Source organism: Pecten maximus, unplaced genomic scaffold, assembly GCF_902652985.1.
Source record: "Pecten maximus unplaced genomic scaffold, xPecMax1.1, whole genome shotgun sequence".
Classification (NCBI taxonomy): Eukaryota; Metazoa; Mollusca; class Bivalvia; order Pectinida; family Pectinidae; genus Pecten; species Pecten maximus.
In genome coordinates this window covers 35,271-50,902 of record NW_022979420.1, presented here as the reverse complement: position 1 = coordinate 50,902, position 15,632 = coordinate 35,271, and the positions used below count along the sequence as shown (strand labels likewise).

General features: G+C 38.7%; 2 protein-coding genes across 3 annotated transcripts in view; both read right to left on the bottom strand.

Moving 5' to 3' along the window:
- Positions 1-4,143: 4,143 nt before the first annotated feature.
- LOC117318622 overlaps positions 4,144-15,632 on the bottom strand; it is a 30,321-nt gene continuing 18,832 nt past the window's right edge. The window contains exon 3 of the transcript XR_004530423.1: positions 4,144-4,291. The gene's annotated coding sequence lies outside the window, so the exon portion shown is untranslated. The remainder of the gene's footprint in view (positions 4,292-15,632) is intronic.
- LOC117318620 lies at positions 6,449-9,929 on the bottom strand. 2 transcript variants are annotated; one of them, XM_033873584.1, is made up of 3 exons: positions 9,799-9,929; positions 9,554-9,601; positions 6,449-7,551 (listed from the first exon to the last, which is right to left on the bottom strand). In XM_033873584.1, the coding sequence occupies exon 3, from the start codon at positions 7,549-7,551 to the stop codon at positions 6,709-6,711; it is 843 nt and encodes a 280-aa protein (XP_033729475.1). In that variant the 5' UTR covers positions 9,554-9,601; positions 9,799-9,929; the 3' UTR covers positions 6,449-6,708. The 2 variants fall into 2 exon arrangements, with proteins under 2 accessions (XP_033729475.1, XP_033729474.1); XM_033873583.1 differs by lacking the exon at positions 9,554-9,601 and having other exon boundaries at positions 9,799-9,927.

Below are 15,632 nucleotides of genomic sequence, written 5' to 3'. Positions count from 1 at the left end.
GGGGAAGGGGAACAGATTTTGCATAAATGGTGACTCTGAACCCTGAGGGGCCAAAGGGGCGGGCCCAATAGGGGAAATAGAGGTAATTCCTTAAAATCGCTACTAGTCATCAAGTTATGAATGAATTTGAACCCAATTTGGTCAGAAACATCCTTGGAGAAAAGGGAACAGATTTTGCATAAATGGTGACTCTGACCACCGAGGGGCCAAAGGGGCGGGGCCCAATATGGGAAATAGAGGCAATGCCTTTAAATCACTACTAGTCATAAAGTCATCAATGGATTTGAACCATATTTGGTGGGAAACATCCTTGGGGGAAGGGGAACAGATTTTGCATAAATGGTGACTCTGAACCCCAAGGGGCCAAAGGGGCGGGCCCAATAGGGGAAATAGAGGTAATACCTTAAAATCGCTACTAGTCATGAAGTTATGAATGAATTTGAACCCAATTTGGTCAGAAACATCCTTGGATTTAAATCCCTACTAGTCATAAAGTTATGAATGGATTTGAACCCAATTTGATCAGAAAAATCCTTGGGGGAAAGGGGAACAGATTTTGCATAAATGGTGACTCTGACCCCTGAGGGGCCAAAGGGGCGGGGCCCAATAGGGGAAATAGAGGTAATTCCTTTAAATCGCTACTAGTCATAAAGTTATGAATGGATTTGAACCGTATTTGGTGGGAAACATCCTTGGGGGAAGGGGAATAGATTTTGCATAAATGGTGACTCTGAACCCCGAGGGGCCAAAGGGGCAGGGAAATAGAGGTAATTCCTTAAAATCGCTACTTGTCATAAAGTTATGAATGAATTTGAACCCAATTTGGTCAGAAACATCCTTGGAGAAAGGGGAACAGATTTTGCATAAATGGTGACTCTGACCCCCGAGGGGCCAAAGGGGCTGGGCCCAATATGGGAAATAGAGGCAATGCCTTTAAATCACTACTAGTCATAAAGTTATAAATGGATTTGAACCGTATTTGGTGGGAAACATCCTTGGTCAGATTTTGCATAAATGGTGACTGTTAACTTTCTCTTTGTACGTTTTTATTTAAGATATTTTAACTGTCTCTATGTAAGTTATTTCAGACATTTAATCATTTTCATTTAGTTATGATTATGTATTGTCCATGTATCATATTAATCTGTATTTGCATGATTAGTTATAATAAGATGTCTATGTGCACAATATTAATCAAAAGAGATAGATTTCTTAGTGCTGAGATTGCTGAAATTCACTTTTCAAGTAATTAGTTAACAAAAACTTTAAGTGGCATATATACAGTGGAACCTTTATAAACCGAACATGCACGGGACATAGATATTTGTTCGGTTTACAGAGGGTTCGGTTTGGAGAAGTTGATCGAAATATGACCGGTCAAATTCCGGATATAATTAGTCGGAACAATGTTTTGTTAGAATGTACCCGATTACAAACCGGCACGTACGTACTGTACGTAGACAATTTGGTTTGTCTGAATAATATATTATGAAAGTTAATCAATGTATATATTGCAGATTATATAAGAAAGACAAATAACTATAACTGTAGTTTTAAACAGTATTTTCACATGTACAACTGCACTTTACGATCGACCTACAGTACATTTTGTTACATCCGGTGAAACTTCGTCATGTGGATGGGGCCGATACGGAATATTTTACACATCGAATAAGATGAAAGAATTTTTTGTTTCAATATTAATTAAAATTGAGTTGATACTGGTCGTATTTCCGACATCGGTATTGTCTAAAAAAGAACATCACGAGCCATCACGACCATGCAAGAACCACCCCCTTTGGGCCTCATTTAAATTAGATGCGAAACTCGCGATCGGGCTTCTAGCTCTACTTGCATTGAGAAGATAAACAATCTGCTGCGTTTCAATGAAGTGTGGCATTGTTTCTTAATTGTCGTGTTGATTATACACTAGGCCTACTGTCATAATGCCCCCTTGGGGTATATATTGGATACCTGTACAAATCACCTACATGTATCCGTAGGTCCAGAGACAATTAGGCTTCACACAATACCCGTCACAGGTGTTGTTTCACGGCTGACTGGCCTGACCTCGTGTCATAATCACTCAGGTAAGGCCGGTTTTCAGAAGTAATTTTTGGTATATTTTAACAGGAACCGGACACAAAATCGGTCCGGTGTTCGGAATTCAGAGGGATCAGTATTTGGAAGTTTTTTAATACTAGAATAAAGAAGGACCAATTCCGTACAATGACAATTCGTTCGGTATTCAGAGGTGTTCGGTTTTTAGAAGGTTCGGTTTTCGGAAGCTGCACTGTATTACTTTATAGCTTTTTTTTGTTGAATGCATGCATGTATGTTCTAAGAAAATGAAAAACAAGTAAAGACCATTCTGCTGTATGCTGTGTGAAACATAGGAAAATCTCAGGTGACTGTACGTACATGTATTAAACAAGACAGCTTATATGAAACAGTACATCACAATTACCTCCCCATTGTTTCCTGAAACAACACCTATCTTTTGTTAAAAAAATGTTGGTGTTCAGAGAACACCCCTTTCTAGAGACGTGTCAGTTCACATCCATTTCTTTCTTTGGTTGTTTAAGGATTGCAATATTGCCCCTGGCACCATTGCCTCGATTAAGGATTGCACAAAAGTCACAAGAATGTGTATTATATTTTAAAAGAGCGTGATATAAAAACTGCATCATACGTCTATTCCATCCTTCTAAGGGTAATTAGTGATGGTGGCTGATATCGGCCATGTCGTCAATATTTAAATGTTAGAAAATAATGAAATACAAACAATTTGACATGAAAACAACAGTTTATTAAGATAACATCATGTCCTTTTACTCCAAGGAATGCATTCATATAATATTGCTATCCAGATTGGTTTGTTTTTGCTTAACGTCCTATTAATAGCCAGGGTCATTTAAGGACGTGCCAGGTTTTGAAGGTGGAGGAAAGCCGGAGTACCCGGAGAAAAACCACCGGCCTACGGTCAGTACCTGGCAACTGCCCCACGTAGGTTTCGAACTCGCAACCCAGAGGTGGAGGGCTAGTGTCAAAGTGTCGGTACACCTTAACCACTCGGCCACCGCGGCCCCAGAACCCATTTAAACACCGCTACCTTTCATTTAACACTGCGTTTTGTCCTTAAATGACCCTAGCTGTTAAATAGGACGTTAAACAAAATAAACCAAAACTAAACCAAAACCGCATTTTGTCGTCTAAATACATTCCCCAAATAAAACTTTCTTAGCCTTCCTTCCAACTGTTTCACACATGGACATCTTCGATTTCATTTCGACACTTTTCTGTTTCTCTCTAAACATTTATTTCCACCATATAACAGATACAGATAATATATACTGTATATTCATAATAAAAAAAGATATCGCAGTGCACTTAAACACCACAGAAACATTGATTTTCATTGTATAGTAGATACAGATTATATACATATACCTAATACGTAAGTAATTTGTCACTACACGGACTCCGGAACTAACAGCCAATAAAATAGCACAGCGCCCTGACAACAAGACACGAGTTTGTGAAAAAGTCAAACACAGATCTGCTGTCTCCCTAGTACTTTCGCGGCTATATCGTGCTGCTCTTCAGGGGATTATGAATAAAATGCATAGTACTAGGGAGACGGCAGATCTGTGTTTGACTTTTTATTTTATTATTATTTACTGTGACATGGACACTTTAACTTTATTCTATATACATTTTGTATATATATGTGTGTAAACATAAATGACACAACAAGGCAATTCCAGTTGAATAATGTTTTCAAGCCGTGTATCGGCTATCTTCAGGCGATTACTTTTTAATGCTTAGTAACAACATTATGACAATAAAATACAATCAATAACATAATGGGGAGGTAATAATTACGTAACTGTATTTTAAGGTGTAACGACACCAATTTCTAACCATGGTTACGTACCTCATATGAAAGTTACACCCTTAATTACGTACCACATATGTAAGTTACATTCTTAATTACGTACACAATATGTAAGTTACACCCCATGAAAGTAACACCCTTTTTACGTACCTCATATGTAAGTTACACCCTTAATTACCTACCTCATATGGAAGTTACACCCTTAATTACCTACCTCATATGTAAGTTACACCCTTAAGTACGCACACAATATGTAAGTTACACCCTTAATTACCTACCTCATATGTAAGTTACACCCTTAATTACCTACCTCATATGTAAGTTACACCCTTAATTACCTACCTCATATGTAAGTTACACCCTTAATTACCTACCTCATATGGAAGTTACACCCTTAATTATATGTCTCGTATGAAAGTTTCATCTTTATTAGGTACACAATATGAAAGTAACACCCTTTTAACGTAACTCCTATGTAAGTTACACCCTTAATTACATACCTCATATTGTTACTTACACCCTTAATTATGTACCACATATGTAAGTTACATCCTTAATTATGTACACAATAATGTAAGTTACACCCTTAATTACATACATAATTTGTAAGTTACACCCTTAATTACGCACACAATATGTAAGTTACACCCTTAATTACGCACACAATATGTAAGTTAAACCCTTTTTTCGTACCTCATCAGAAAGTTCCACCCTTTTTATGTACATCGTATTCAAGTTACACCCTTAATTAAGTGCACAATATGAAAGTTACATCCTTACTAATTATGTTCTATTTACTACCATATGAATCACTGCCGATGACATTCCTGCTTTAAAGACGAGATAATTATGTACTACCGTTTAAGATCTGGTAGCATTTTTAGCTCGCCTGGACCAAAGGACCGGTGAGCTTATGCCATGGCGCGGCATCTGTCGTCCGTCCATCAGTCTGTCCGTCTGTTGTCCGTCAACATTTGCATTATATCGCTACTAGTCATAAAATGCTTGGTGGATTTTAACCAAATTTGCAGCAGATTTTGCATAAATGGTGATTCTTACCCCAAAGGGGCCAGAGGGGCAGGGTCAAATAGGGGAAATAGAAGTAATTCCTTTAAATCGCAACTAGTCATGAAGTTATGAATGGATTTTAACCCAATTTAGTAAGAAACATCCTTGGGGGAAGGGGAACAGATTTTGCATAAATGGTGACTCTGACCCGAAAGGGGCCAGAGGGGCAGGTTCAAATAGGGGAAATAGAGTAATTCCTTTAAATCGCTACTAGTCATAAGGTTATGAATTGATTTAAATCAATTTTAGTCAGAAGTATCATTGGGGGAAGGGGAACAGCTTTTGCATAAACAGTGACTCTAACCCCCAAGGGGCCAAAGGGGCGGGGCCCAATAATTAAATTAGAGGTAATTCCTTTAAATCGTTACTTGTAATAAAGTTATGAATGGATTTAAACCCAATTTGGTCAGAAATATCCTTGGGGAAAGGGAAATAGATTTGGCTGAAAAGATGACTCTTGCGCTAAAGGGGTGGGGCCCAATATGTAAATTAGAGGTGATTCCTTTAAATCACTACTAGTAATAAAGTTATGAATGGATTTAAACCCAATTGCTCAGAAACATCCTGGGGGAAAGGGGAATAGATTGTGCGTACAAGATGACTCTTACTCCAAAGGGGCGGGCCCAATATGTAAATTAGAGGTCATGCCTTTAAATCGCTACTAGTCATAAGGTTATGAATGGATTTGATCCCAATCTAGTCAGAAACATCCTTGAGGGAAGGGGAACAGATTTTGCATAACACGAGAGACTCTAACCTCCAAAGGGTCAAAGGGGCGGGGCCCAATAAGTAGTAAATTAGAGGTAATTCCTTTAAATCACTACTAGTCATCAGGTTATGAATGGATTTAAACCCAATTTAGTCAGAAACATCCTTGAGTGGAAGGGGAACAGATTTTGCATAAACAGTGACTCTAACCCCAAAGGGGCGGGACCCAATAATTAAATTAGAGGTAATTCCTTTAAATCACTACTAGTAATAAAGTTATGAATGGATTAAAACCCAATCTGGTCAGAAACATCCTTGGGGAAAGGGGAATAGATTTGGCGTAAAAGATTACTCTTGCGCTAAAGGGGCGGGGCCCAATATGTAAATTAGAGTTAATTCCTTTAAATCACTACTGGTCATAAAGCTATCAATGGATTTAAACCCAATTCGGTCAGAAACATCCATGGGGAATGGGAACAGATTTTGCATAAATGACGATTCTGACCCCTAAGGGGGCGGGTCAAATAGGGTAAATAGAGGTAATTTCTTAAAATAGTTACTTTTCTTAAGTTTTTAATGGATTTGAACCCAATTTGCTCAGATCTTGAGGCATCCTTGGAGAAAGGGGAACAAATTTTGCTGTGACACTCCAACCCATAACCACGTTATGGGATAAACACAATTCTGATGTAAAAATAGGCCCAACGAAGGGTCTTTCCCCACCCTATGGGACTTGGTTAAAACACAATCATGTTGTAAAAACAATCACTGCAGTCTTTTCACACCCTTAGAGAGTCTGGATTTCATTATTTCTTTAAAGCAGTTGGGATCCTACACTATAACCATATATAGCATTGTTCGAGATTGACAGATTAAGCTACATATTAACAAATTGAACATGAACATTATTTTGACGTTTGGTCAAATTTAACCAGGTGAACGATACAGGCCCCATGGGTCTCTTGTTCTATATATTATCTTTACGGATATATGCTAAGGAGGGAATTACATGTCTGATATGTTCTTTGCTCAAGTTAATATTTCCGTGCTGCACGGGCAAGTTTTTTCCTCGCAGCCTTTGCTCTAGCTATAGCGTGTTGGCGCATGCGTACTTGTCTCGTTTTGATGAGCTTTGAGAACATCCAACACCTGCTGACGGAGAAGGCCGTGCGATACATCAGTGGACAAAAGAAGGCTTTCTTCTGCTCGTGAACTACCGTGGAAGCCTTAGGTTTCCCCAGAGCCATGACATCAGCCATCGTCTTGACTGGCCTGAAGAAGGGGCCAGAAACAGAATTTGACGTCACAGTACTGCCATTACTGATAGTAGCTGATGTGTTTTCGGGCATGTTTAATGTTTTCGACAATTCTGATTTTCCATTGGGCTGATTCTCCAACATCAAGGTTTCCAGTATTTTTGCTATCATTGTCGAGCTAAATTTATTCCCATTGGTGACGATCTGCAATATTTCATTCGTAAGATATTTGGAAATATCGGCAACATAATCTGGATCAAAGTCTACCTGAGAGTCTGACTCTAAATCTGTTTCGCCAGTGTTAGTGTAGGCCCTGTTGGGATATTGATGGTGTAGTCGCGTCCTGGCTAGTTGGGACGATGTTTTGTCCTCAATAATGTCACCATATGCCGAATGTCCCGTGCGCCCCATGCTTGTTAAGTAATATCCTTCAGGAATCTTCCCATGGACTGTGGCGCCAGCTTCAGTTGTTACTGGCGATAATTGGTCGGTATCAATCGAGAGATCTTTTGGTAAACTTCCTAATTGGAGATGTTTCTCTCCAAAAGTCACATCCCCGCAAATACATCGTATCACGAGAATGGTGATTTTTGCAGCAACAAGTACCGGACCCTTGAACATCTGCAGGAAAAGACAAACATTGATCAGGACAGGCATACACAAACATTGATCAGGACAGGGAAAGACAAACATTGACCAGTATAGAAAAAAAAGACAAACACTGATCAGGACAAGGAAAGACAAACATTGATCAGTATAGAAAAAAAAGACAAACACTGACCAGTACAGGGAAAGACAAACATTGACCAGTACAGGGAAAGACAAACATTGATCAGGACAGGGAGAGACAAACATTGACCAGTACAGGAAAGACAAACATTGATCAGTACAAGGAAAGACAAACATTGACCAGTACAGGGAAAGACAAACATTGACCAGTACAGGGAAAGACAAACATTGACCAGTACATGGAAAGACAAACATTGATCAGGACAGGAAAAGACGAACATTAATCAGTATAGAAAAAGACAAACACTGATCAGGACAAGGAAAGACAAACATTGATTAGTATAGAAAAAAAAGACAAACACTGACCAGTACAGGGAAAGACAAACATTGACCAGTACAGGGAAAGACAAACATTGATCAGGACAGGGAGAGACAAACATTGACCAGTACAGGAAAGACAAACATTGATCAGTACAAGGAAAGACAAACATTGACCAGTACAGGGAAAGACAACCATTGACCAGTACAGGGAAAGACAAACATTGACCAGTACAGGGAAAGACAAACATTGACCAGGACAGGGAAAGACAAACATTGACCAGGACAGGGAAAGACAAACACTGACCAGTACAGGGAAAGACAAACATTGACCAGTACAGGGAAAGACAAGCATTGACCAGTACAGGGAAAGACAAACATTGACCAGTACAGGGAAAGACAAGCATTGACCATTACATGGAAAGACAAACATTGACCAGGACAGAGAAAGACAAACACTGACCAGTACAGGGAAAGACAAACACTGACCAGTACAGGGAAAGACAAACATTGACCAGTACAGGGAAAGACAAGCATTGACCATTACATGGAAAGACAAACATTGACCAGGACAGGGAGAGACAAACATTGACCAGTACAGGAAAGACAAACATTGATTAGTACAGGGAAAGACAAACATTGACCAGTACAGGGAAAGACAAACACTGACCAGTACAGGGAAAGACAAACATTGACCAGTACAGGGAAAGACAAACATTGACCAGGACAGGGAGAGACAAACATTGACCAGTACTGGAATGACAAACATTGATCAGTACAAGAACTTTCTATAAAATAGCAATATATGAACGTGTGTACTTCGCGCCGTAGAGATCGAAACTCATATCAGATCGGGTAAGTTTTTACACACTGAAGGTTTTAACCCCACAAAACATTTTACTACAATAATATAGTTATTTACTTGCACAATTCATATTATGATAGAGTATACCTGTACCATTATAGTTAAAGCTCACTTGTTTTATTTACGTACCAAACATTCATTACACACATTTATTTGAAAAAGAAATTTTCTCATATATCTGTATAAGAATTAAATACAAGATACCCAACCAAAATGGCTTAGTACACACCACATTGTGCTCATACACACAAAAAAAAACCTCCAATGTTCATGAGAATCACGGATATTGACCATCAAACTAGTACCAAGGAAGCTTTCTTTCGTCTATACATAGAATACAAGTTACAATACAACAGTAGCTAAGGTTGACTGCAACGCCGAACAGAGGAAATAAAACTATTGTTATCCAAGTTTTAACTTATTTCTGTGGATTCATTAAAACAAACTTTTTAAAATCTTCAAACTCTTTACAAAGGGTATATCGGTAGTGGAAATTGGTATATCATAAAGGAAAAATCATCTTCTGTACAGTTTGGAATATTGCAATGATTCTGTCGCGAGTCCTCCTTATATAATCAGTGTTAAAATGATATCTAGTTCTTTCGCGAGTCTTACCTGTATGTAATCAGTGTTGAAAAGATATCTAATTCTGTCGAGTCTTACCTGTATGTAATCGGTGTTGAAAAGATATCTAATTCTGTCGAGTCTTACCTGTATGTAATCGGTGTTGAAACGGTTTCTTATTCTGTCGAGTCTTACCTGTAAAACATCAATGCTGAAAATGATTCTAATTCTGTCGAGTCTTACCTGTATATATTCAGCGTTGAAAAATGTTTCTAATTCTGTCGAGAGTATTACCTGTAAACAATCAGTGCTGAAAATAATTCTAATTCTGTCCAAAGTCCTACCTGTATATAATCAGCGTTGGAATGTTTCCAATTCTGTTTTTGTCTTACCTTTGTGTAACCAGTTGTTCGTTTTCTGTCACACTTCTATACTTTCTTGTGGTCAGTGAAGTAACTCGCCCGGAGTCGCCTTTTATACTGCTGGAGCAGCTTCCAGATTGTTTTTCACGGTAATATTTCATATTGTCGCTGTGCGCTCGTTGGGTGTGACAAATCTACTGAAAACGCCAGAAAACGAAAACCCAGTTGAAAAAAGTGTTTCACCTTCACTAAGTGATTATGTAAATGATTAAAATAAACCTGTGTCATATAGGTGTTTAGTCCCTCTAGGACTCGTCAGTGATTATCATACAGCGGTTTAGTCCTCCTAGGACTGGTCAGTGATTATCATACAGCGGTTTAATCCTCTGAATATAAAACTTTATCATACACCTGTTTAGTCCCTCTAGGACTCGTCAGTGATTAATATAAAACTTTATCATACAGCTGTTTAGTCCCTCTAGGACTCGTCAGTGATTAATATTAAACTTTAACATACCGCTATTTAGTCCTCTTGGTACTCGTATTTGATGAATGTAAAAATGTACCATACAGCGAGTTAGTCCCCCTAGGAGTCGTTAGTGAACAGTAACCGATATCAAACTGTTTATAGATTGTTAAACAATACAAACTGAATCCTAGCCTACTGTATCCTTAAATGATCAAAGCTGTCGATCGGACGTTAAACAATACAAACCAAATCCTACCTTACCGTTTCTTTAAATGAGTATAGGTAATGATAGAACACCGTTATATCGAAGATGTCACATGCCAGACAACGTGAGTTTTCTCCGCGGTGGTTCTACAGCCAGACCTCTCGCGAGCTTTTACATTTTGGCCAACGATAGTACTTAATAGCTGATATCAAGTGTTTCTTAATTTATGTAAGATAGATGAAGTTTGTATCATATGATAGTACTGTTCAAATCGCTCAGATCAGAAAAACGAAAAATGGTCGACAGGTGATTGCCATGCTTGTTTCGGACTCTTGCATAAATCGCTCTCTGAATCTCCATTGCCTCTATTTGTACGTATAGTCAAACAATCTATGTGGATTGTTCTTTACATGAATAAGATAAACGTCGAGGCAGAGAAAACATGTCTTTTAGATATCTTATTCAGTGTGTAATGCAATGACTTGAACAAAGTGGTTAGTTAAGGACACGGTAGACTAGAATTTGGTTTGTATTGTCTAATGTCCTATAAACAGCTATGGTCATTTAGAGACACAATAGACTAGGATTTTGTTTGTATTGTGTAACGTCATATAAACAGCTATAGTCACGATATTAGGATTGTGTGTCTTTGTTTAACGTCCTATAAACAGCTTTGGTCATTAGGACACGATAGACTAGGATTTTGTTTGTATTGTTTAACGTCCTAACAACAGCTTTGGTCATTAGGACACGATAGACTAGGATTTTGTCTGTATTGTTTAACGTTCTAACAATTAACAGCTTTGGTCATTTGAGATCACGACAGGAGGACTAGGCCTGTATGTACATTTATTTAATATTCATCACTGACGAGTCCTTGGAGGATTACACAACTGTTTGATAGTTTTATATTCATGATCAGGTGTGTTTCCTACACAATACTGTGATGAAAATTATTGTTATTTACTGGAAAATAACTATATTCATCATCCAACTTTCATATGATGTTTATATAACCTGACCATCCTCGATTCCTCGTGGGTTAACGATCACGCCCACTCGACGATCACAGCTGCCAGTCAACGTGGGTTTTCTCCGCGGTGGTTCCACAGCAAGACCCATCGCGCGCTTCCAATTTAGCTTACAATAGTAATCAATATTAGCAGATATAATGTGTTTCTCAATTGCTGTAAAAAAAAGATTATAAGACTCTTTCATATGTGTGTATGTAGGATAGGGATATTCCACCCGAGGGGTCACAAAATGTGGTGAAACCCGAGGCTTTTTCTCTCATATCATTACCGAATTTCTGGCGAAAGTGTCCCTCAGCCATCCATTTTCTTCAATTTTTTAATTTCTTTATTTGACGTTTTTACTAAATATACTTGTGATATTCTGAAAGATCATACCCTATTTTGACAAACTATGTTTGAACAAAAATTTCATTCATTTTGTGGTTAAGTGATGAACGAATGAACAATTCGCCGATAAAAATTACCGTAACTTGACCGACTTTTACGTGGCCGTGATCAAATTGTCAACATCCGAGAAAAAGAAGTTCTATCAACAATACTGAAAGCCAACGCTGAAATGAGTTTTCCAACTTCACATATAATTTGATTTGCACCTCGACATATTTAATCATTTCACAGAACATACTGTAATTTTAAATGTCAAGTCAAATTTTTTTTTTTATAAAATACTACGTCACTGCATGACGTCACGACTGTCATTGGAATTCCATTCATAGTTCAAGGATATTGAGAGTGATGTCGATCTCGATCGCCATGACGCGGCGATGTTTCGTGGCTGGTAATTTTAAATTCACTGTGATTTTGGCAACTTCGTGTGTGAACCAGCGAACAGTGACTCTATACGAGTATTCGATCTTTTCTGTGACATAGGATTATATGTGTTTAACCGGTTGTCTTGATGGAATGACGAAGGTAGGTCAGTCGATAGGCTAACGATGATCATATTGAAAGGCTAGGATGGCAGTTAGTTTTCATGGTTACTCTACACAAATATAGACTCTGAGTTACAATTGAAATAAATATTTTTATATGAACATCGAGGGGTGTCATTTTTACCGAATGTTCGTTCATTTAAGAGCCAGTTCCCAACTTCCAAATACACTGAATAACAGTTACTGACAGTACAGTAGAGTAAACAAATTCCAGGGCCCCCTGCTGATGCAAACGGAACCATTTCATAGGTTGTGACGTTTGACATTTTCTTTTTTATATTTTTTTATGCATGGCTTTTATTAGGTCATCTGACCCGAAGGGTCAGGATGACCTATAGTCATCATGCTTCGTCCGTCGTCGTGCGTCGTGCGCCGTGCGCCGTCCGCCGTCCGCCGTGCGTAAACTTTTCACATTTCAAACTTCTTCTTAAGTTCCATCAGTGGGATTTAGCTGAAACTTGCCTGAAATGATGCTGGGATGGTCCTGACCAAGTGTTGTTATTTTTCGGGTCAGTCTGAAATCCAAGATGGCCGCCACAGCCGCCATTTTGAAAACACATTTGAAACTTCTTCTCAAGTTCCACTGGTGAGATTGAGCTGAAACTTGCCTGGGATGGTCCTGGGATGGTCCTGAGGAAGTGTTGTTATTTTTCAGGTCGGTCAGAAATCCAAGATGGCCGCCATGGCAACCATCTTGAAAAACACATTTAAAACTTCTTCTCCTGTTCCACTGGTGCCATTGAGCTGGAAATTGGTGAGGATATTAAGGAAGGAGAGCCAACAAAGTGTTGTTATTTTTCGGCTTCGTAAAAACTTTGACATGGCAGCCACAGCGACCATTTTGTAAAGTGATTGCGCAATCATGGTTTTCCTGAACAACACCTATTTAAAACTTCTTCTCAAATTCCACCTGTGGGATTCAGCTCTAACTTATCAGAAATGATCCTGAGTCTTGATCAAGTGTTGTTATTTTTTGGGTCAGTCTGAAATCCAAGATGGCCACCACAGCCGCCATTTTGAAAACACATTTGAAACTTCTTCTCAAGTTCCACTGGTGAGATTGAGCTGAAACTTGCCTGAAATGACCCTGGGATGGTCCTGAGAAAGTGTTGTTATTTTTCAGGCCGATCAGAAATCCAAGATGGCCGCCATGGCAAGCATCTTGAAAAACACATTTTAAACTTCTTCTCCAGTTCCACTGGTGCCATTGAGCTGGAAAATTGGTGAGGATGTTAAGGAAGGAGAGCCAACAAAGTGTTGTTATTTTTTGGCCCCGTAAAAGCTTCGACATGGCGGCCATTTTGTAAAATGATTGCGCAAACATGGTTCTTCTAAACAACATCTATTTAAAACTTCTTCTCAAATTTCATCAGTGGGATTCAGCTGTAACTTGCCTGAAATGATCCTGGAATAGTCCTGAGGAAGTGTTGTTATTTTTCAGGTTGGCCAGAAATCCAAGATGGCCATGGCAACCATCTTGAAAAACACATTTTAAGCTTCTTCTCCAGTTCCACTGGTGTGATTGAGCTGGAAATTGGTGAGGATGTTAAGGAAGGAGAGCCAACAAAGTGTTGTTATTTTTCGGCTTCGTAAAAACTTTGACATGGCAGCCACAGCGACCATTTTGTAACATGATTGCGCAATCATGGTTTTCCTGAACAACACCTATTTAAAACTTCTTCTCAAATTCCACCTGTGGGATTCAGCTCTAACTTACCAGAAATGATCCTGAGTCTTGATCAAGTGTTGTTGTTATTTTTCGGTTTGATCCAAATTCCAAGATGGCCATCATGGCCCACAGTGCCACTATACCTGCTACAGAGAATGCATACTACAATAGTATAAGGGTCTTTAATTTAGAGTCAGATGACCGTTAAGGCCCTTGGGCCTCTTGTTTTACTTCCTCTCATTGCCAGGTGATTGTGTGTGTTTACATGTTTTTAATGACAAATGACAAATCTGTCGGGTAAGCCAGTCTGTACTGTACTGTAACTGTTACAACAGGCCTGTAGGCGTAGTCTAACTGTTTGTTACAGTAGCGGAGTTATGTTCGCTCAGATGAAATGTCTTATCGTTTAACCGTGTAGCCCTATTGATTTACTGCTGATATGATATATATTTATCTAAGAATGTATGTCTTTTTATAGTTAAGTCCAACGTTTCAAAACCGACACCGACGATAAGGACTGTCGGATGTGAACACAAGCAGACGACGTTGTGAGAGTTGTCCCCCTTGAACGCAGATTAATCCGCGCGCGTGAAATGTTATGTAAGATAGATTTATCTTACATAGCTATCTTACATGGGCAAACTCTATCCAACATGGCGAGATATGAGAGAAAAAGTTTATATGATCTGATGGTATACTTGTCAAATCGCTCAGATCGCAAAAAAAAAACGAAAAATTATCGACAGTTGGTTGCCATCCTTGTTTTCGCCCTTTGCAGGAATCGCTCTTGGAATCTCATACAATATACATAGGGGGTGATGATGAACATTGATCTACATACACTGTATGTACAGTCCATTGCATGTATCTAATGCTCATCATCTGTGCCATCATTTGTACCCCATCTTTGTTGCTACATCATTATATTCAGTAAATACACTCTGTTTTTTCCATCAACAGCTGTGGTCAGTTTAGGACAGACAATCGATATTACAACACAGTAGGCTAGGATGTAGTTTGTATTGTTTAACGTCCTATCAACAGCTGTGGTCAGTTTAGGACAGACAATCGATATCAAAACACAGTAGGCTAGGATGTAGTTTGTATTGTTTAACGTCCTATCAACAGCTGTGGTCAGTTTAGGACAGCCAATCGATATCAAAGTACAGTAGGCTAGGATGTAGTTTGTATTGTTTAACGTCCTATCAACAGCTGTGGTCAGTTAAGGACATGATTCGCTAGGATTTGGTTTGTTTTGTTCAACTGTTTGGAACTTTTTACGGGAAATAGCGATTAACAACTGGCGGTAAGGAGCACAATATAACAGGACAATTAATGTCAATATACGGTAGGGTAGGCTTTCATTTGTATTGTGTAACGTCCTTTTAAGCAGCTATGGTCATTTCAAACGATAGGCTAGGATTTGGTGTTTCTTGTTAAACGTCCTATAAACAGCTATGACATGACTAAACAGCTGTATGATAGAGTTTGATATTCTCACTGACGAGTCGTAGGACTAAACAGCGGTATAGTACGGTTATATATTCGTGATTTG